Here is a 22,234-nt window from a genome sequence, read left to right as displayed (position 1 = left end):
AACTCATAATTAAATGTCACTATGGGTTTAGAGTGGTCCAGAGAGGGCCTCCTACGTTATTTATTTATTTTTGTAGAAGTTATTTCTACACGTACGACGACTATATTAAATACTAGCCTATTATAATTTTTTAGAGGATGACCAAGTAATTACCGGGGTTAAAATATTAGTTTATGTGGTGCTTTGTAGAATTGAATTATTTTATATTGAATCTATATGAGTACAAAGTATGTCGGAGGAAACTGAGGTAATATTTAAGAACGTTTATGATAGAGTAAAGTAGGGCCTAGACTTACCTGTCCTGGCCTAGTCCTAGCTCAAGGTAGGCCTAGATAGGAGTAGTAGTAGTAGGCAGAGTTCTGGCCCTCTAGTAGGCCTGCCCACCAGTAGAGTGTACCTATTATTACCCGTTAGATTAGATTTATTCATTTTACAATTACAGGATACAGATGTCTTTGAGATTACAGATTTTACAACAGCTTCAGAATGGGAAAGGTGATGTGCAAATCTATTTTATAATCTCACTACTAATACTAGTATACTAAACAACAATTTTAATTTCAGTAGGCCCTACACTCTTTTTATTGTATTATTGATCACACATTTAACACTTTTCAACACATCTTTACTAAGGTTAAAATAGACCCATCAATATCAGTATCTGAACAATATTATTAGTTTTTATAAATTATCAAATTTATATATTTTCTATTATTTAAAAATGTTATAATAAATATATATTTTATTATTTGTTTTGCAAACCCAGATTTATAGCACGATTGGAACACATACTCCATGACTGGAAATTAAACATTGTCCCACAAAATAATAAAGTGAAAAAAGGAGAAAATGGTTGCTGGAAAGAAAGACAGGAATTCATACAGTTTGCAAACTTTAGATTTATTATTACTGAGCACAGGCTGTTCTTTGAAGATGAACAGACAGAAGAAGTATTATCTAGTAAAGAAGAAGAAACAGAGGGTAAATTGTTTAAAAAAGATTTTTTTTTATATTATATCGTGTGAAACAATAAACTTAAAAATTGATGCAGTAGAAAATACTGGGTATTATTAAACATTTGAGATAAATTATACTGTCCTAACTCAGATTGTTATTGCACGTCAATCTTTTTCTTTCTTGTTTCTTTTTCTTCTCTTGAATTTTGTCTGTGGGCTTTTCCCAATAACATTAATATCTAAAAACCGTTTTTTCCTTCTTATCCCTACTGTAGATCGTTTGCCACAAACAATGGAGGATATGATATCAATGGACGGTGACTTTCCACCAAGAGCCCACTGTCTTTGTAGATGGTATGTATATACACAGGTCTTTAAAATCAAACTTTTCTGAGACACCAGTATTAAGCATGGCTTTAAAAGGTGAACAATTATGGTACTGTACTGTACCAAACATAGATTAATATAATTATTTTAAGAAGATATTAATACTTTTTTTCCACATGTAGGTATGGTGTGCAACACTTTCTTGTTCTAGCACCCTCTGCGAAAAGTGATGCTATTAGCAGTGAAAGCAAGTGTAACTTATTATTAAGTTCTGCCACAGTTGCCATTAACAATACAAATTGGTATGCACTGTATCTTCTATTTAATAGTAAACAAAGTTAAACCTTTATTGTTATGCCTTTTGCTATTAGTTGCCATTGATAAAACAAAAAGCAAGTGAATTTCCACCAAATTGTTTTTTCTATGTAAAGCGCATTGAGGCTTTCAGCGTAATGTACCAGTTATTATTATTATTATTTTATTAGGTGTGTACAAAACAATTCTGTTTTCAACAGCTGCTTTTTACGTTCTACCACAGTTTTTATGCCACTGTGTAAAAATATTTTAACAAACCACTTAGGGGCCCTGAATTAGGAATATATTAAGATTGTTTTTGTTCAATGCTCCTTTTTGCAATATTAACTATCATTATTATTCAAATCAAAAGGCATGGAGATACAAATAAAATAAGCAAAAAAGCTGATCAAAAAGATAAAGTAAAACGATCAGAAAGAAATTGCAGAGCTTTCGGGTAACACTAACCCTTCCTCAGTGCAGGTGCACTATCAATATTATTTATATGATACTCCCTCCATATTTATTGAAATAATTAGATTATTGTTATGAATTTATTATTTTGAAGATGGCTTAATAAATCCCAAATTCATTTATCCCTGACAGAGAATACAATAGGCACTAATTTCCTAACCTTTTTTATAGTAAATCACTGAATGCTTTCGCATGGATTTGTACAAAATGTAAAATATTATAATTTAATTTTTCAGTAAAGTTCCAGTATTTGCTCAAATTCAGCAGAAATGGAGGCGAATGTATACTGGAGTGGCTGAAGCTCCCGGTGTTCGTACGACCTTTGACATGGTACACCTGATGAAAGCACCACCCCAGTACAATCACTTACAGGGACTGTTAACTATTTTCAGATCTAAAATTGTAAGTTGCATTATTGTAATACTTATCAATTGGGAGTATTCCATGTTTCTTTTGCAATGGTAATATTGACTAAATATTAATGAAAGCAAACATAAGATTGTAACATTGTTACAATTAATGTGCAAAGCTGATTACAGGATATATCTATGTAGTTCATTTTGACACTGGAAAAGATGCTGGATTGACTATGAGAAGAGTTGATATCAAAAACAAAGAGAACTAATGAAATAAACTGAGTGGGTGTTCTTGATTTAAGGGCCTTTCACACCTGTTCCGGCACGGTTCCGGTCCGGCGAATCGAACGCCAATGTTTCGTTTTCACGACGCTCCACGCGGCCAAGCACCAATCGATATGCGCGTAGCCGCGTAAAAACGAAACATTGACGTTCGATTGGATTTGCCGTCGCCGGACCGGAACCGTGCCGGAGCAGGTGTGAAAGGCCCTTTAGACCTGTTGTATCCCTAATGTGGGCATCAAATGAATATTCTTTTATTTTTTGTTTATCTATATTTAGGCTGGTACTGTAAATATACCTTATGTTAATGTATCAGTACGATTTACATTTGTCCTTCAAGACTGGACTCACTACTCGGCTTGGCCCCAACAACCTCCAGGTAACAATGTTTTAATAATTCAAATTATAGACCTTTTTAAATTGGCATAAGTTTAAATAGCACAAATGCTTGTTTTTTTTTCAAATTCAGATATTGACGAAGTTGATAATGAGAATGACGTGTCAATAGGATATGCTGGTTTTAAAAGCTTGCCGTTTGGAGCTATAGAAGATCCTATACGTGAACTACATCTGTATACTACATGGCCTTGTTTTACAGAAGATATGATGGTTGATAACAGTTCATTTTCGTAAGTACCTCTAGGTTGATAAAGGGTTGAACTTGATAATAGGAAGAATTGTATGGATTGTTGTGAATGACAAAAATGAAATCAGTTTTTTCTCACTGAATGTATCTTGTAATTTATTTGTAAAAGGGTTTTTTTGCACCTATTTCAGTGACCTTGACCCTTTACGTGCACCTGTATGGTCAGTTCGAGTAAGAATGGTGGACAATCCTGAATGCCTTTTAGGTGAGAATTAATTAATTGTTTTATGAGAGAAACAGGTTGGTTCTATATGAATGTGTACTTGTCCTTCCTAATGGGCTGTTCTGCTCAATTTTCACTTAAGTGTTAAATCATTAATTTACTTTTTAAAACTAAAACTAAAAAAGTTAACAAAGAGTCTATACTGTTGAATTTAATCTTAACTTTGATATAATTCATAATCTAAATAACACTATTATTTTTTATAGCGGATTACCTTTTAGAGTTTGAAAAACTATGCAGTCGTAAAGAATCAACTGAGCAATTATTAGGTAAGGCTTACCAAGAGGAGAATGAAGAAAATATTGGAGAGGCCTTGCAAAGGCTTACAGATCCAGGGATGGCATTCATCTCCAAGAAGGCAACAGTAGTGAGTAGGTTAAAGACAAGAAGGAAAAAAAGGAGAAAAGTGGAAAGCAATGAACCGGAACCGATTCCAACTGAACTTCTTAATGAAATATTATCAGTAAGTTTTGATATTGTTGAAACTTTTGTCAAATTGAGTTTGAGGTAAATGTTACTGTTTACTAATTCCCCTTGCCCCCTCTCCCCTCAATTTGGCTTGTGCCTTTTTGCAACTGAGCATGTTTGTTAACACTGCAACTGAGTTGAACTAAATTTAATTTATGTACTGATACAGGAACTAATTTAAGATGTTTTACAGAAGTATTTATTATCATTTTTTTTTCAACTTTAGTATCTTTTTCCTGATGATGCTGAAAACAGTTCAGAGGAATCAAATTCAGTTAATGATGAACAAGAAAACAAGGTAAATAAATCAGGTTTTAGACTACTACTCGTGTACTAAATTGTGCCATGATTTATTTGTGTCAAATGATGAAGTTATTGGAAGAATTAAATGCTTTAGTATTTGTTGTAATCAGATTAACATTTCGCCTTCCCTGGCCGTAATGCTTCTTACTCTTTAACTAGGCTTTTTATTTGACCATGGTCACTTATACTAAAGTGTAGTGTATGATTATTTATTATTATTAATTATTTATTTAGTTTTTTAATCTTAATTTATGAATGTAAGTATAACCCATACAAATGTTGATTCATGTCATTTTCCCCCAGGAAAAGTATCGTCATTTCAAAACGGCACCTGAAGGAAGCTTAGTATATAAGCTTGCTGTGTGTATGTGTGTGGTTAACTATAACCATGGTGGAATGAAAGGAGCCGCACATCTATGGCATGAGTTTTTACTAGAGTTGCGGTACAGATTGGAAAGTAAGACATTAATATCAGGGTAAGTTAATGTATTGTTATGTGTGTTTGTCGTTTACTACTATACATACTGTATGATGCTTAAGAGAGAAATCATAGTACTGTGGCAGAAGCAGAGCTTGAACCAATGACCCTGAGATTGGTAAGCAATCATGCCATTAAAATACCAATCAAGAGAATATACACACTTATATTTTTTTAGGTTGAATTCTGGTTCTCCTAATCTTGGTTACTGTATACTTCATCAAAAACTGCAGGTAAGATTATTGCTTCAAATGACTGGAACCTCATAAATAAGAATAACTACTTCAACAAGGAAAAGATATGTATCTTAAATCCTCATTTTAAATAGAAAAGGTGTAACTACTGTGGTGTTATGTTGATCTAATGTTTTAATAAATAATGTTTGATTTTATTTTATAGATGTTAAATTGTTGTATTTCACGGAAGATAGCAAGAGAAAGAAGATTAAAACAAACAAAGTCACAAACAACTGCTGAAACCAATAATGAAAATAGCTCCCATCAAGAAATAACCAATACTAAAGAAATACAGAGTAGCAGTGTGTCTGTAAGTGCAGAAGAAGAAATGGTCGTTGATGAATTACAAGGATCAGAGTGGAGCGTTAAAAGCAATAAAACAGACAGTGATAGTGATGAAGAATTCTTTGAATGTGATGATGATAGCAGACATTTTGATGATAAATCTTCTAACTCTGACGAAAAAGAAATATCTGAAGGAAAATCAGGAAGTTTAGAAGGTACAAGTGATGATGCCAGAACTGACACATGTCCAGATGCTTCAGCAGTATCAACTGTAACATCACAACAAATATCACCAGAGGAGGAAGAGGAGTCATCTTTAGGTTCAATAGAGACTAAAAACTTTGTAGATTCGGTTGCTCACCAACCTGAGGGCAGGCTTCGGCAGTGTGACGATTTGCTTCTGCAAAGCTGTGAGGAACCATTATATATACCCATCATGCAGGTTAGATTTTAATGCTTCCTGTAGGTTAATAATTATTATTTTAAAGCATTCTTATATGGGATTTCAGAAGACTCATTTAACTATTTTTTTATTGATTTAAAATAACTGTGTAAAATAACTAATTTGTATTTGTTGTAGGATCCAGCCCCAATGACAGAGGACATGCTTGAGGAGCATGCTGAGATACTAGCCCAGCTAGGCACGTCCAGTGAAGGTGCTGAGTTGAGGGCTAGAATGCAAAGTGCTTGCTTACTCTCAGACATGGAATCATTCAAGGTGGGGATATCCTCATGTTTTGACTGTGCTCTGTAACGGTGACTTTGACTGCTTTAAAAATCTTTTAAACAGGAAACATTTTTATCTAATTTAATTTTTGTCATAGGCTGCCAATCCAGGATGTATCTTAGCAGATTTTGTAAGATGGTATTCTCCAAGAGACTGGATCGAAGAGGTTAATGATGATGGAATTCTAAAGGGTTCACTGAGTCAAAGAATGAAGGTATTTTAATCTATAATTTTTGTTGGATGTTATTGAGAGAAAGTTTAAATTTTGTCTAAATTGTTGTTATGGATGCCATCAAAATGAAATAAAAATGTAGGTACATTTTTTTAGATGTGATTGCTTTACATATTATTATTATTATTAGATTCCTGGTAATACTTGGCAAGAGGTATGGAATCAAGCCAAACCCTGTCCAGCACACCGACAAAGACGATTATTTGATGACACCAAAGAAGCTGAGAAAGTGCTACATTTCTTAAGTTCAATGACACTAGGAGATTTGGCTCTTCATTTAATACCTGTGCTTATACATTCTGCACTTATACGAGTTGAACAAGCAGGTACGGTGGTATTAGTCAGTATATTTCCCCTTTATCAATTCATGTTTAGTTCATTCAACTAATGTAGTAATTTGTGATGGCTGAGTACTAAACTTGGTCAGTTAACATAAAACAGTAATTTCTACCATTTTTGTATTTCACTGAAATTGAATATAAACCCTTTTTAACTTTCAGAATTGAAGAACCTTCCAGTTCTAAAGACAACCCTAGAACAGATTATCTCATCAGCCTCTAAGACTACACGCAGTGCATCACAAGAAGTTACCAAGTATCAGGTAATTAAAAAGTTGGTGTTAGTACTTTGGAATCCAAATGATAAAATTACTGTCACCATCATTCATTGACTACAACAAACATAATTAAAAATGCTAGCTTACAGTGCTTACTTTTGTAATTTCAGGAATTAATCAAACAAATTAAGTTGGTTGAGGCAGTTATTGCCCGTTCTGAGTCACTAAAGACCAAATTCAGTCCCCAAGCAACAGGAACTAAGAACCAAGCTGAGATGGAAACATTTGTGTCTAGCCTCCTTGAACAACCTGAGGTTCCTGTTATTGGAGCTGCTAAAGGGCCAGCTGGCTCACTTATTAAGAAGCTGTTCATCGATGCACAAAGGGTATATATAAATGGCCTTTTTTTAATTGATTAAGCCCACAAACCAAATCTGCTATCAAGGAATTTCTCGCATATAAAAATAATAAATAATAAAAATAAACTTTGTTTCAATCGTTTCTTGCAGGCTTTTAAATCAACAGATGAAGAAGGATCGTCAACAGGCCAGAATACATCTCAATTCCCACGACCTACAGGTCGAGAGTTTATACTGAGGACAAGTGTTCCACGACCAGCACCATACTCCAAGCCAACTCATCAACGAATGTTTTGTGTTTTGATGCAAGATGAATTTAGGATAGCAGGTGCTTTCTCGGAGGACACTTCATTCCAATAAAATATAATAATTTTCTGCTTAAATTCTGGATCTGCTTATTAAAAATATTAAGCTTAAAAATGCATTGTTAATGAATTTAATCAAATGAATATAGGTCTGTACTGTATCTTACAGAAATTGCAAAAATATACTATTATTTTTTTTTTTTTGTGTGTGCGATAAACAGCATGTAAACTATGGCAGTGTATTAGAAGTAATTGAAACTACTTGAGAGAATGTTGTATTAAATTATTGTATTAAAATCTAATATATTATATCATTTAGTAAGAATCATAGATTTTAAATAAATTAGCTCTGTTTTGCTGAGCGAAATCTTCTTTTGTTTTGAGAGATTGACATAAAAAAATACATTGTGTAGAATTCTTATACAGTAAATGAAACTACAAGTTCTGATAGTAATGGAAATCCTAAATTTAATCCTACATGACAAGGTTGAAAACAAGTCTAGCGCCCTCTTATATTGTCGAAAGTTCTTGGAACTTTGGGTACCAAGCAGACAATAATTTTGTTGTCAAACGTCGTCCAATCGTTGTACCAAAGCAGTTCAGAATACGCGCGATGAACTGTACTATGCTAAATAGCCAATAAATGTTCAACAGCAACAACAGTGAAAGCCGATTCAGCCAATCAAAAGTAAGAAAAACATCTTCAAATTTGCATAATTAAAGTTTACGTCAAGTCGATCACAAACTTAGCCTACTTCTGCCATTTTGGAAGTCGACGGTGGTGAAGACACAAGCCTCGAGTAATTGAGAAGATAATAGGTAGGTGGCATTAAATGCATTAATATTAAAGCATATTTATGAGGCAACAGAAGCACAATATATCGATTTTATTATTAATAGTTTAATTCTAAAAATATTTACTTTCAGATTTATACAGAAAGTATTTATTTTCTGAAACCAACTTGCATTTAAATTCTTGGCCTAGGCTAGGCCTACACGATGTCGCATGCATTTTATTTGAAATTAAATAATAGGAATATAATATAATGCCTAACTTTTCATTCTAAATTGGGTGGACAAGAAAATTATTCTTCTTGTTCTGTAATACAGTTTGTAGACGGTGTTCAACACTTGTGCTACCCAGACCACATATGCCTTCAAATCTCATTTATTTTGAATAAATCATGATAGTTTTTTTTTATAACCAACTCAAATTCGAGGCAGTTTTAGCCTCCCAAACAACCAACCAGTGAACAATATTAAGTAAATAAAACACAAGAAATTCTGAATTCATTAAGTTTATTGTTTCACTACTTCATGTGAAAATCTTTTTGAACAATATTGAGAGAACACTGTTGTTTGAGGTACGATAGTATTAAAATTATATTGTGAGATATTGAATTTTGAGCCTGTTAAATGCAAAACAAATAATTCTATCAAATAGAATTACAATCATATTTTCACATCAAAAATTCAGTGAAATCATAATAAATAAAAGCTTTTTTGTACAGTTATATCATTTATTTACTACAGAATTTAAATTTAAAATAAGTAAAGAATCTGGCTTGTTTTTAATAATTTCTTGTTCAATTTATGTGATGATCAACGGTCAGTTAAAAAAGTTTAAATTCTAACAAAATGAAGATCAATTATTAATGAAAACTAAAATAAGCCTATTTACAATGTTATTTAGGTTTTATCATCTGTATAACATTCTAGCTTCTAAGGCACTTGTACAAATGCTGTGGATATATGTATCAACAAAATCATTACATTTCTAATTATCAAGTCAAAAACAAATCACGGTTAAGAGTATGCAATACTATTTTCAAGTTGCATTTAATTTATTTACTTAAAATGAACCAAATACAAATGTGTAAAATAAAATATATAATTGTATTGTATTACAGTATAAACAAATTATACATTTATTAACCTAAACATTTAATTGAAATCAATCAATTTATGACATCATCATAAATAATTTATTAGGACATCATGCACATATGACAGTCCTCTCACATCACCTAGCCAACTCTGCAATTTAACACACAGGGGCATGAACACACACATTTTGTATGGTGTGCACCTCAGTCATTGTGTAAATTTCGAGTTTTGTTAGGAGATGTGAAAAGGGTAATAATAATCAATAAACATCAACATGCATAGCAATCAAATGTTTAAATATAAATTGATAGAAATAATAAAATCATAGAGTTTTATCAATACTAAAACATTGCAATAATATACAGTATTTAAATAACAAATTTTAAATCACTATTAAGCGACTACGAATCTATCATATTAACCATGGACAACATAAAGTAACAACATGTTGGACTGTGACATCATCATTAATTGAATGAATGATGACATCATCAGGGTAATAACGTAAATGATAGAATGTCATTTTCATATAAACAACTTGTTATGTTTAAAAAAGAACAGCAGCCTCTTGTTAACACACTTTACATCAATACCCTTGTAAGCCATTATATACTGTTGGTTTAGATACTTCGTTTAAAAGTTGTTTAAATTCTGCAATAAAAGAAAACATGTTAAAAAAAATATTCACACACTGCATCATTATAAAAGTTTTTTTTGCAATAGACCAAACTTTCACTAACCACTTGGTACTGGTTGTGGTGATCCATTTGCAGGTCAATGTAATTGATACAGTAATGTGATAGGTCGAAGCGTCAGAGGCATAACATGCAATTTAACATAATCAACAAGACACTTACTTTCTTTATTTTCATTTGATATTTCACCTTTTGGAAATTTAACATCAAATGTTATGAACAGTGATCCTTTATTGTTGTTATTATCGTAAAATGGCATTCCTTCTTCGGTTTTTCGTATACGAGCTCCGGGCCACGTAATTTTATCTCTAACCACATGAACCTAAATAAAAATTCAATATAAATACTAGCCTTACAAAAAATGATTTTACAAATTATTATTATTTAGTTACATTTTGTCACCATATAAAAATATAAATAAAACAGTAAAAATACACAGAAAATTGCACAACACAGAATAGAATGCTAACAACATAAAAACAACACATTAGTCTGATAAAAGACACCTTCCCTACAATTTGTGACGTTTTGTAAAAATAATACATATATATTACTTTAGAAACATTAAACCAGGTCATTTCTTAAATGTACCTTTTATGGTAAATTATGATAAAAAGTGAAAAACAATGCACTACCTAAGTAGCTCGCGGCGATCGACCTCTCGTGGGCCTAGCCTAGCTAGGCTTTGTTTTGTAGGCCCAGCTGGTAAACATAGGTAACGTACGGACATTGTACGCTAGCTACTGTATATACCTAGCCTGACGTATAGTTGCTGCATTAATAATTATAATTGTCTTTCTATTTTTGCCAGACTCCATTGATACAAATTGGGGAAAACCTGGTATTTTCGCTGAAAAGTTAGGATTCTTCCATTTGTTTTGGCCTCACGATCGATCGAAAAGTGGGTGAATTACAGAAGAAAAACAAAAATATCAATCCTTGCGCAATGCATTTTGGGATTTATAGCGGGTCGCTATAATTATTAGAATGGAATTATTTTTCACATTTTTAACCATTTAAATAAAGACGAAAAAAGTTATCGCAATAGAACTATTTTTACTTTTTTCTTATAACATATAAACTCTCTTTTAGTAAATATAAGTACTAATAATACTTAGTAGTGAACGAAGACTTTGTAGGCCTTACCTTATGTCCATCTAAGTGTGTAATATCCATTTCAAATCCTACTAAAGCATCTTGTAGGGATATTGTTACATTCGTATAAAGGTCATTGCCCTTCCTTTCAAATCTAGGATGTCTAAATGAAAGAGGACAGAATCTTTGTTAATAGTTTCCTTCTATATTAGCATCAAATATATTAACATAATACATTATTGATAGTATCAGTTATTATCAAAATAAGACTACAAATGGTCTAAAAGATCATTTTATAATTGTGATTTCTAATTTCTGTATACTGTATAAATTGTTGTAAATTTACAGTATTACAGTCTAAACTTTCAAATAATAGAATATCAGAATTTCTGGAAACCAGACATATGAGGTCAGCCCAAGGGTGTCTGGTATTGGGAGAGATTAACACTTACTTTGCAGCAATAATATAAAACTTAAGATCTCCAGCTTCCCCGTCGATGTTTGGTTCACCTTCGGCTATGAATGAGTATTCTTGTCCGTCAACCATACCCGGTTCAACCTCTAATTCTAGAATCTTTTCTTCATTTACTAATCTATATAGAATGAACAAAACAGTATTTGGAAGCTAATCTTTAAAGACAATTAGAATAAAACCCACAAATTATCTGCCCTCAACTCCATAAAGCATGACATAATTGATAAAATGACTAAGTTATTCACTAAATTGTACCACAATATTGATTTCATGCATCCCCATTAAATAAGAACATAGGCTACATTCAGAGAACAATGACCTACGATCTACCTACACATAGGCTACTAAAGGTTACACGTAGATACGAAACAGTAATTTCTTTCTTTATTATAAGGTAGTTTAGAATCAACTTATTTCTTTATTATTTTTGGTGAAGATTGCCTTTCATACAGGTTTGTCTTTGTTGTATATTTGACAGAGCACTACACTTACTTAACATTTGGACATTCATCACAAACTTCGTGTTGAGACATTTGAAATCTTCCTGGGCCTAACTGCATTGTTCGCATCTCCTGCCGGCAGTTGCACTTCCTTGTTCCAGATGAGGTATGAGGTACGGGCCTATATCTTACAATCTGAAATTTAAAAAAAAAAGAGAGTTAAAAATATTGTATTGTAATTACTGAAACTTAGTGGGGGCTCAGGGTTCCTTTTAGCAGGGTTGGTTTAGCATTGGATTCTTACCTCTACAAAGTTACCAGTATACAGTTCTTCTAATGATACCTCAAGATCTACATGTACATCGTCTCCTCGTGGGACATCATCGTTATGTGAATGATGATGACCACCAAAATGAAATCCAAAGTCACCAAAAAAACTAATGAAAGAAATTGAAAGTTTTTAAAATAATAGTTTATTAATAGAAAACATCAATCTTGATAAAAAAAAAATTCTTTTATTAACACATTGACTGCCAAGGCATTTTCCGTAATTTCTGTCCCAGTGCCAAGTCCCGTTTACATATTAAATTACAGTTTTAAAGTGTAACATCTGGTCACAGACTATCATGATGTCATTCAAAATATTTTTAGATTATCGTTTACGTACATCATTCATAAACTGCCATGCGATAATTCCTGTTCCAATCACCACTGCCAGCGATTCTACATACAATACAAAAGTGCTACGATTTTGACGTAGTATTACGTCTTGGCAAGTAGCGACACGCAATTTTTGACATATAAATACGCCGTGGCAGTGAACGTGTTAAACTTTGTTATAACCTTGTTTTGAACAAAATTTACAAATGTTGCCACTGCATAACAATATACAAGAAAACTGTATTTTGGATTGGGATTATATATGATCACTATTCAATAATAATTCAAATTGGTGTTAGTTTAAAAAAAGTGCACTACCAGCACAACTGTAAGTCAAAATCAGTTCAATTTGAATTTATTTTATTTAATTATCAAATGCTAATTTATTTTATTTAAAAAAAGAAGCTATTTCCTACCTTGAGAATGGATCTCTGTGGCTACCAGTATCTTTTAGACCTTCTTCTCCATAGTTATCATATTGTTTACGTTTTTCTTCATCTGATAACACCTAAAATTAATGTATTCAAGTAATTATTATTAATACTTAATGCAGGATACTATTTATTATATTGAAATAACAAATTAATTAGTAATTTAACAGTATTTTTTAATATATTAAAATAGAATATGATATATTGATAATGTTAAATTTAATCATAAACAAATATAAAAAATATATATATATAAATTTTGATTTTAATAGTTCTCAATAAAACTAGGCTTGTATAATATAATATATGTCAGAATAAAATAGTTGAATTATTAATTTTGAAATTTATAATGTATTAATTATCAAATAAAATATGTTATTTATAAACAAAAACATACATCATAAAATGTTAAACACCACCATACAAATTCAAATTATCCTCCCTATGTTTTTATTGTGTTAGTAATAACTAATACTTATTAGCCAATCACGTTTGGCCACATTTACTCAAATCAACTACTTGGGCTATTCCATTATGTAGTAGGGTAAATAGATACTGACTGTTTAAATATAATTATAAATGAATAATTAACAAGATTAGAATTTCCTTTAAAATAAAAGATGTGAGATCAATTGTAATAAGCATAGATTAGAAAGTGCCTTGTGTTTAAAGTTCATTAGTACCAGGTTAAACAATACTATATACTATATAGACATTTAATTTATAATAACATCAATAAATATGAGAAGGATAAACTACACTTGGTATGTACACCAGTATTAATAAAGTTAATATCAGTAATTAATAATAATTTTCATCCAAGGACCAAGTAAATGAATAATATGGTACAAGGTTTACTCTTTTCTTTTAATCTAGTTCTCATAATAATCTATCTTTATAAAGTGATATACAAGAAGTTAGGATAGATACAATTTGTAACAATTTAATCAATAATAATCTAAAATATTTTGAATCATTTCAATATAATACTACACTATATTCCAAACACAGAAAAACATTTAAGCAATATCATAATATACATATACCTTGGGTAAACAAACTTTGGGTGCTAAATATTCTTTAGAATAAATATTAAAATAAATATAGTAAATTAAATGATCTACCTCATAAGCTGCTCCTAAATCCTTGAATTTCTCCTCAGCTTCAGGATCACCCTGGTTTTTATCAGGATGATACTGTATTGCTAATTTCCTATATGCTTTTTTAATTTCATTTTTTGTTGCTTTTTTCGTGACGCCCAATATCTTGTAGAAATCACGCCTATTAAGACAGGAATAATAATTTTATTTTATTGTTTATTGTTAAATATTAAATTAATTAAAAAAATTGACTAGTAAAGGGCCATTTTTAGTAAAAACTACAGTAGGCCATACCTAGTAGGCCTATGTTAGCCTAATAATGATTGTTGATTTATAGATTATTATTATTATCAATCAGTTTTTATAGGCCTAGAAGCCTATAAAAAAAAATTTTAACAAATAAAAGTATACTTTAATTCTATTTATTTAATAAATCATAATTTTTTAAATATTAATATTTACAAAAATCACAATAAATTGGTCTAGGCCTAGGCCTACCCACAATATGTTCTAATCAGTCCCAATAGGTACACGTAGGCGTTTATGCCTGCCTGACGGAATTCATCGAACCCCTGTGTGTTATCTGTCACAATACTTCCCTATCTCGTGTACGCCTAGCGAGGATAGGCCTAGATAGGCCTACAAACATGCTATACTTCTACCTAGCAGGCTAGCCTCTAGGGCCAGGCCTAGAAAATAATTACCATGTGTACCGATTGGCAGATAATTTAGTTCATAAAGAAATATATTATTACTTACCCAGCTAATACTGTAAGAGAAACTTGAAAAACAAGAACTAGTAAACGTATTAAATAATTCATTATTTAGAAAATTAATTAAATTGACCGGTAGAACATAATAAAATGTACACTGCCTTTTTTGTGTGCAGCTGATGTGTTGTGCGATCGCGAGTGGTTGATTTCCTTATTAATTGTCATGATTGTAGAGGGCGGAATTTATATTTAAAAAAGTCTGCCAGGAATTTAAATACTGTATACCCAGGGAGTTGTACAACTCCCTTCACAACTCCCTGGTATAAACAAGTATATAAAAAGGTCGTAAACTTAAGTCAATGATGAATATATATTTTAATGACAGTGTTTTTAATGACATTTTGCTTAGGCCTATAGATCATCTAGATTGGTGGTATTACAGTATAAACTGATTTTTGTTTATTTAATGAAATTGATGTTTAAAGATAGGATTGTTTATGTTGTAGGCTATTGGGCCTAGTTTGTCGTTTAAGTTGTCATTTGGTGCTATTGATCATGGACAAATTTAATATCCGACAATCTTAATATCAGCACAAACTCGGGAACCAGAAACCAGAGAGTGATAAAGAGAAGGCGATTGACAAGGTGTGGATACCTTCTTCTTATCTTCTAGATAATTATCCCAGGGTAAGAAACTCTTCGAATCTATGAAAAAGTCAAGAGAAAACTTGACGACCCAAGATCACCCGGATAATATACTAGAAAATCATACAAAAATAAAAATAATAACGTTCGTGATCTTGATGATTTTTTAAATTGGCTGGGTTCTTTCGTTTATAAACAAATTATGCTTAAAGATTTTTCCCCTTAATTTCCTTTGTTGAAAAATGTTTATTTGTTATGATCAGTTAGTCATTTTATGATCAGATTTAAAATCAACATAAACAGTAATAACATTATGTTTTATTCTAAGCGAGAAACATCGTTCATACTTTTATTATTATTATCTCCAACCTAAATTTGACATTTAGTGTTTTGTGCACGTAAGCCTATAACTATTATTAAACACATTTTTTATTCTTAAAAACAGAATAATAAATAAAAAACAACAAAAAACGTTTTGAGTACCACATGTTCCATATTAGGTATAGAGTACGCACGGTGTGTCACACGTCCATTACACGCGTGCGAAACACGAGGCAATCGGGGCCTATATTACTGAATAAAGTCAAACAGACGTTTCTCCGGCGGTGAAGGTGTTACCATTTCTATCTTCTGTTGTTGCCTTATCACAATCGTCTAAAAAAGATGTCATTGTCACATAATCTGGTCCCTTCTTGTTAGCCGTACCGACTTTTAGAAAAGATCTTCGTTTTACTTGCTTCTTTATTTGTTTAAAGCTTAGCCTAAAAAAACAAACAAAAGCGATGCTATCTGTCAGTGCTTAACGTTTCATCTGAAAGACGTGTTCTTAGATTATGATTTAGTAGATACAAATACAGATTCCTTTTTATTATCCAATATATGGAAATTACAGCGCTCTTGTCTTAAATAAATAAAAAGAAAAAAAAAACTATAACAAGTCTTTTGTTATAATGTCGTATTCCAGCTGGGTAGAATGAGTACCGACAACGGAGCCGATAATGTCGCCATGAAGAGGATGATTGGGGTCTTCCAATAGCATGGAACACATTGGCAAGCCGTTCGCTATAGGAAGAGTTGAGCTTGTAAAGACGAACCAATTACTTTCCCACCCTACCTAGCACCTTTTCAATTTGGTCTTTATCTCCCCTTATACTGATATTCCCAGCCCAACATAAACTACCCCCAAAATAACATTGAAAGTTCGGTTATCACTATACTTACTTCCCGTACTGTTCTCCTTCCTCCATTGTTTCGGGTAAATTTCTACCAACTGTCTCTGGCAAAATCAACACAAGACTACCTGCGATGATGGACAGAATACCGAAAACGATCATCGGTATACCCTCCCAGTTTCGAAGTGCACGCAGCCATAGTAAGGGTGCAGTTATTCCTCCTAGTCGAGCAAATGTCACAGTAATACCAATTCCGGCTCCTCTATAAAAAATTCGACACATTATTTAAATATTATAAGCACAGCAGATTGACTGCTGCACCCAAACCCGTGTAAGCCCGGGCATTATGAGTCCCCAGTGGGAGCAGTGCTTACATGACACTTCCCCATTGATCTTACAAAACAGTCCTTGTGTGTTGTTGTCGTGTTTTATTATGAATCGCATTCGTTATTGACTGTGATAATTAATATGAGTCAAACTAATTTTATTGGAGGTATAGTATACTTTACCTGACTGGTGTAGGGAAAAGTTCAGCTGCGTAAACAATACAAATGCCGATTGCTGCTAACACAGTAAACCGTGAGATAATTCTCAAAATCAGTCCTAATAAATTCAATGCTGAAAATAAGAAAGAAAATAAGCCTATTCAACTATTACAACTATCCTTTTTTGATTGAGTGTTTCTGTGTAATAACGCATTAGGATACTTTTGAATAGGCCTAAATAAATGTTGATTGTACCAATCGGAAACTAAATGTTACACATTGGAAAACTTTGATAAATCATGCCCGATACTAAAGCGTGGTTCCCACTAGCGACGCAACGCAAGGACGTAACGCAACACAAGTGAATTGACCAATCACAAGCGATGGCTTATTCGCTTGTGATTCTAAAGCGTGGTTCCCACTAGAACGTAACGCAAGGACGTAAACGCAACGCAAGCGTTTTAACCAATGACAAGCGAAGTTATAGACTGTTAGCAATCACAAGCGAATAAGCCATCGCTTGTGATTGGTCAATTCACTTGCGTTGCGTTACGTCCTTGCGTTGCGTCGCTAGTGGGAACCACGCTTAACTGTCTATAACTGCGCTTGTCATTGTTTAAAACGCTTACGTTGCGTTTACGTCCTTGCGTTACGTTCTAGTGGGAACCAAGCTTATTGCTTGGTTCCCTCTAGGACGCAACACAAGGACGTTAATGCAACGTAAAGCTTGGTTCCCACAATCTACGCAACGTAAGCAAATGCCCTTCTAATAATTGTATTTGTCCCACCTGCGTGAAATCAAACCTATGATGTTTGCAGCACTATTGCATCGTCGGTTCCCACTTGGGGTATTGCTAAACACCGCAAACCCCGCAAACCCCCGCAAACCTCCAAAAGAACATAGCAAACCCCACCGAACCAACATAAAAGTGATTGAATCATGTAGTGTACAACCCACTGGGTATATCAATGTAAAAAAAAAAAAAAAATTTCTACTGTTAACAACTTATTTTTGGGGTAAAACATCATTTTTTGGTCAAAAATGATTGCTAAACCTCGCAAACCTAAAAAAAAACCATAGCAAACCCCACCGAACCAACATAAAAGTGATTGAATAATGTAGTGTACGACCCACTGGGTATATAAATTATTAAATTTCTACTGTTAACTACTTTTTTGGGGATAAAACATCATTTTTTGGTTAAAAATTATCAATCATTTTTGACCAAAAAATGATGTTTTACCCCAAAAATAAGTAGTTAACAGTAGAAATTTAATATTTTTTTACATGGATATACCCATGGGGCTGTACACTACAATTCAATCAGTTTTATGTTGGTTCGATGGGGTTTGCTATGTTTTTTTGGAGGTTTGCGGGGGTTTGCGGAGTTTGCGGTGTTTAGAAATACCCCCCACCTGTGGTTTGATTTCACGCAAGCGGGGCAAACACAATTATAAGAAGGGAATTTGCTTGCGTAGATTGCGTTACGTTGCGTCGCTAGAGGAAACCACGCTTCAGCGTGCTGACCAATGACAAGCGACAGTTCGAAAAATCCATCGCCTGTTGTTGGTCAAAACACTTACGTCGCGTTACGTCCTTATGTTGCGTCTCTAGTGAGAACCAATCATTAAGGCAAGTTGTGTACATTTCATTTGATACTATTGATGTACTACAACAAAGCTAACTTGAAACAAATTAAATATTCCTTACATTTAGGAATGAACGACAAGATAAGCAGACTGACTCCCCCAACACAGAAATATACAGATAGAGGTCGTCGTCTTCCGAATCGAGCGATAGCTAAGATGAAGGAAAAGTTGGCTGGAAGTGATAGGGCGCCGTTGAATAAAAGATCTAAGTACCGATCCCCAAATAGATCATCTGTGCCAATTGATATCCCGTAATATACACAATTTATTACGTACCTATACAAAAAAAATAGAAAATATGATGTACACTGTACTTTAATAATAAAGACAATAGGCCTATATCGTTATGAAATTCCTGAAGATATGAACAAATAAAGTTCGGAATATTGAATCATGGCTTGCCTCACTTTTTCGAAGTTTGTTTTATATCTTAAGGAATATCATAATGGCATTCTACTGTTACACTTATTCGAAACAAAGGGATAGGCCTATATTTTTCTGATATCGTACTAATATTGTATTAATACAAGATTTGGCACTCACCAACACACGCATTGAATAATAGTTTTCTTAGCCATATTTGGAGTTTTAAATAAATCTAGCACTGTTGTACGTTTACATTCCTGGGGCCCAAACTTAATGAAAACAAAAACATCATATTCATTTTATACATAAAATTTAATTAACATGATAACACTTTTCGTAATTATGTCGCAACACTGCGTTAAACATTTTGTGTCACATCGTCGCATTTCGTCATCACGTTAGTCATAGTAATAGCTTATAGTATTTTTTTCCTGCGGATGTACCCAAACATTGGTAGTAATATGCCCAAATATGGTAGTGATGTGACATCATCATGTCCTATATGGGCACATCATATTTTTTGTGTATAGACAGAGATTTATTGATTATGTATACTCTTACTTCATCAAACCCGCGTGTTTTTTTAAAGTAGTCTTGAGACAGTGGTCTTTTGTTCATTTGTGCAGCGCGGCTCATCGTTTTTTGAGCGCTGGAATATCGACCTTTTGACATCAACCATCTTGGTGACTCGGGGATCCATCTGCAGAAAAGACAATAGGCCTACGTGTTGACTACTAACGTGTGATTATGGTTAAAGCTTGGTTCCCACTAGCAACGCAACCTATGCAACGTAAATGCCCTTTCAATAATAGTGTTTGGCCCCGCCTGTGTGAAATTAAACCTGCGATGTTTGCAGCATTGTTGTGTCGTCGGTTCTCAATGTTATTACGCAATACAGCACTTTAAGCTTGGTTCCCACTAGAACGTAACGAAAGGACGTAAACGCAACGCAAGCGTTTTAACCAATGACAAGCGATATTATAGACAGTTAGCAATCACAAGCGAATAAGCCATCGCTTGTGATTGGTCAATTCACTTGCGTTGCATTACGTCCTTGTGTTGCGTCGCTATAGTGGGAACCACGCTTTAGGTCAATACGTCGTTGCGTTGCGTCGCTAGTGGGAACCACGCTTGATGATGAGGGCAAAGGTTGACTAAACTATATTGGATACTTACGGCCACACTATGAGGATGAAAATTGCGGGAAACGAGACAAAAAACTGTAGAAGTCTCCAATCACGTACTGTGTATCCTATCCCAGCAAGTAGCAGATGACCAAATGTGTATGCGGCTTCTTTAAAAGCGGCGTACAAAGCACGTCGATTTGGACCAATGAATTCTAAACCTAAAATAAATTTTACATTTTTAAGATAATCATAGGGAAACGGAAGTTATTATTGATAATTCATAAACAAAGTACGGTACTTACCAAGAACATAACCTGAAACCGATGCTGATGAGGCGCATATCCCCGTGAAAATCCGAAGAATTACGAAGGCATGATACGAAGGAGCAGCGCCGGTCAATGAGCCGAAACAAACGAATAATAATATAGAGCTAAAATATACTCGCTTTCTGCCTATTCTGCAAAATGAAATGCGTAAGTTTATAATATATAAATATATAATGAATTTCTTTCTTTTTTTGAATGAAAATTCAAAAACTTACAGATCTCCTAAGTTTCCGCCTATAACGGAACCAACCAAAAGTCCTGACATAAACATCGACTGAGCAAACTCGGCTTTCCAACGATTGTCACAGACCAAATCCCACTAGAAAAAAATTAGTATCAAAATACTTTTTAAATATGTTCATTTGCGTCACAAATTGCTTATGAATCGAACGTGATTTATAAGCTTGGTTCTCACACGGACACAACCAATCACACGCGAAAGTTGAAACGATCCTTCGCGTCTGATTGGTAAAATTACTTAAGATGAACTTACTTCCTCGCGCGTCGCGTCTCACGCGCTGTACTTGAACTACTTACTTCCGTGGAAACAGATTGAATCTCCATATTATGGTAAACATATCCATTATCACATGGTATCGTCGATACACCAACTAAGCTATCTCCAACTTTAAAAGTTGAATTGATGTTATATCTTCGGCAAGAATCGATCAAAGAAGTGCGTGTCTGTAGAAAAGATGGCGTTAAATCCCAGGGAATCGTTAATTTACCAAGTGTTATTCTCTCCTGATAATCTAGATAACCGTAGTAACTATGAACGCTCATAACTTCAGGAACGTAGCAAAAGGTCTCGGGAACCTCAGCAATGTAGCGAAGACTAAGCATTTGAAATGAAAAGAAAATAGTGAACAGGCAAAGAAGCAACGTTTGAAAACGCTGGAATCGTCCATATTCTCCGATGTCCTTTAGAATGTAATCGGTATGTACCACCATAATGGTTGTATGTACTAGAAAGATGCCACTCTCGTTTTCGCTCAAGAGAACTTCAAGGGACTGGTTCTGAAACAGAATACGGTATGGTTATCAAACAGAAGAAACAATTGATTTTGATTGAATTTATTAGGAAAATCTTGAAATGATCAATGCGCAGTCATAACATTATTAAAGCTATTAATATTTTTAATCTTGTACATTTTCATAATTAAAATATATTTAAATGATATTATCAAGCCATACAAAAATTATTATACTGTAGTATACATTTTTATAGGTACTCATGAGAAGTATTTCTAGGGTACCCTACTGGCCTTTATGTTCAATACAACGAATAATATGACAAAACAAAGAGTACTTAAATGTTATAATTTTACTAACCGTTTCAGTTTCTGTACTCCATCAGCATGAGGTAATACAGGAATAATCAATTTTCGTTGTAAATCCCTGTATTATTTAGTGCATATACACATTAAAATGTACTCAATAGAATGCCCTTTGAATTGTTT

General features: G+C 33.3%; 3 protein-coding genes across 3 annotated transcripts; 1 reads left to right on the top strand and 2 right to left on the bottom strand.

Moving 5' to 3' along the window:
* The first annotated feature begins 60 nt into the window (after positions 1-60).
* LOC140040505 (rab3 GTPase-activating protein catalytic subunit-like) lies at positions 61-7,830 on the top strand. Its single transcript, XM_072086492.1, has 20 exons — positions 61-247; positions 443-495; positions 767-981; positions 1,232-1,310; positions 1,466-1,585; positions 2,288-2,453; positions 2,969-3,068; positions 3,159-3,318; positions 3,467-3,540; positions 3,765-4,021; positions 4,253-4,324; positions 4,633-4,805; positions 4,986-5,040; positions 5,207-5,770; positions 5,909-6,046; positions 6,153-6,269; positions 6,418-6,613; positions 6,788-6,888; positions 7,014-7,229; positions 7,353-7,830. Exons 1-20 carry the CDS (start codon positions 230-232, stop codon positions 7,560-7,562), a joined length of 3,084 nt encoding a protein of 1,027 aa, XP_071942593.1. The 5' UTR covers positions 61-229; the 3' UTR covers positions 7,563-7,830.
* Positions 7,831-8,789: 959 nt separating this feature from the next.
* LOC140039694 (dnaJ homolog subfamily B member 11-like) lies at positions 8,790-15,212 on the bottom strand. Its single transcript, XM_072085314.1, has 9 exons — positions 15,050-15,212; positions 14,315-14,471; positions 13,176-13,267; positions 12,404-12,536; positions 12,152-12,294; positions 11,637-11,777; positions 11,236-11,347; positions 10,252-10,411; positions 8,790-10,045 (listed from the first exon to the last, which is right to left on the bottom strand). The coding sequence occupies exons 1-9, from the start codon at positions 15,109-15,111 to the stop codon at positions 9,981-9,983; spliced, it is 1,065 nt and encodes a 354-aa protein (XP_071941415.1). The 5' UTR covers positions 15,112-15,212; the 3' UTR covers positions 8,790-9,980.
* A 1,588-nt stretch (positions 15,213-16,800) lies between these two features.
* Positions 16,801-21,725, bottom strand: LOC140039304 (solute carrier family 22 member 1-like). Its single transcript, XM_072084909.1, has 6 exons — positions 21,312-21,725; positions 20,990-21,093; positions 20,498-20,701; positions 19,017-19,231; positions 17,330-17,438; positions 16,801-17,088 (listed from the first exon to the last, which is right to left on the bottom strand). The coding sequence occupies exons 1-6, from the start codon at positions 21,723-21,725 to the stop codon at positions 16,866-16,868; spliced, it is 1,269 nt and encodes a 422-aa protein (XP_071941010.1). The 3' UTR covers positions 16,801-16,865.
* Positions 21,726-22,234: the final 509 nt, after the last annotated feature.

The sequence above is a fragment of the Antedon mediterranea genome, chromosome 2 (genome assembly GCF_964355755.1).
Source record: "Antedon mediterranea chromosome 2, ecAntMedi1.1, whole genome shotgun sequence".
Lineage (NCBI taxonomy): Eukaryota > Metazoa > Echinodermata > Crinoidea > Comatulida > Antedonidae > Antedon > Antedon mediterranea.
This window is presented reverse-complemented; position numbering and strand designations above follow the sequence as displayed.

Bases quoted from the DNA above. Each gene is read 5' to 3' on its own strand.
- LOC140040505 (XM_072086492.1), top strand. The intron at 3,319-3,466 runs GTAAGTACCTCT...CACCTATTTCAG, and splicing joins GTTGATAACAGTTCATTTTC to TGACCTTGACCCTTTACGTG. The intron at 6,614-6,787 runs GTACGGTGGTAT...TTTAACTTTCAG, and splicing joins TATACGAGTTGAACAAGCAG to AATTGAAGAACCTTCCAGTT.
- LOC140039694 (XM_072085314.1), bottom strand. From the start codon at position 15,111: ATGAATTATTTAATACGTTTACTAGTTCTTGTTTTTCAAGTTTCTCTT. The intron at 11,778-12,151 runs GTAAGTGTAGTG...CATTCTATATAG, and splicing joins GATGAATGTCCAAATGTTAA to ATTAGTAAATGAAGAAAAGA. The intron at 10,046-10,251 runs GTAAGTGTCTTG...CTTTTATTGCAG, and splicing joins ATCAAATGAAAATAAAGAAA to AATTTAAACAACTTTTAAAC.
- LOC140039304 (XM_072084909.1), bottom strand. From the start codon at position 21,725: ATGGTGGTACATACCGATTACATTCTAAAGGACATCGGAGAATATGGA. The intron at 21,094-21,311 runs GTAAGTAGTTCA...ATTTTTTTCTAG, and splicing joins TTCAATCTGTTTCCACGGAA to TGGGATTTGGTCTGTGACAA. The intron at 20,702-20,989 runs GTAAGTTTTTGA...ACTTCCGTTTCC, and splicing joins GGCGGAAACTTAGGAGATCT to CTATGATTATCTTAAAAATG.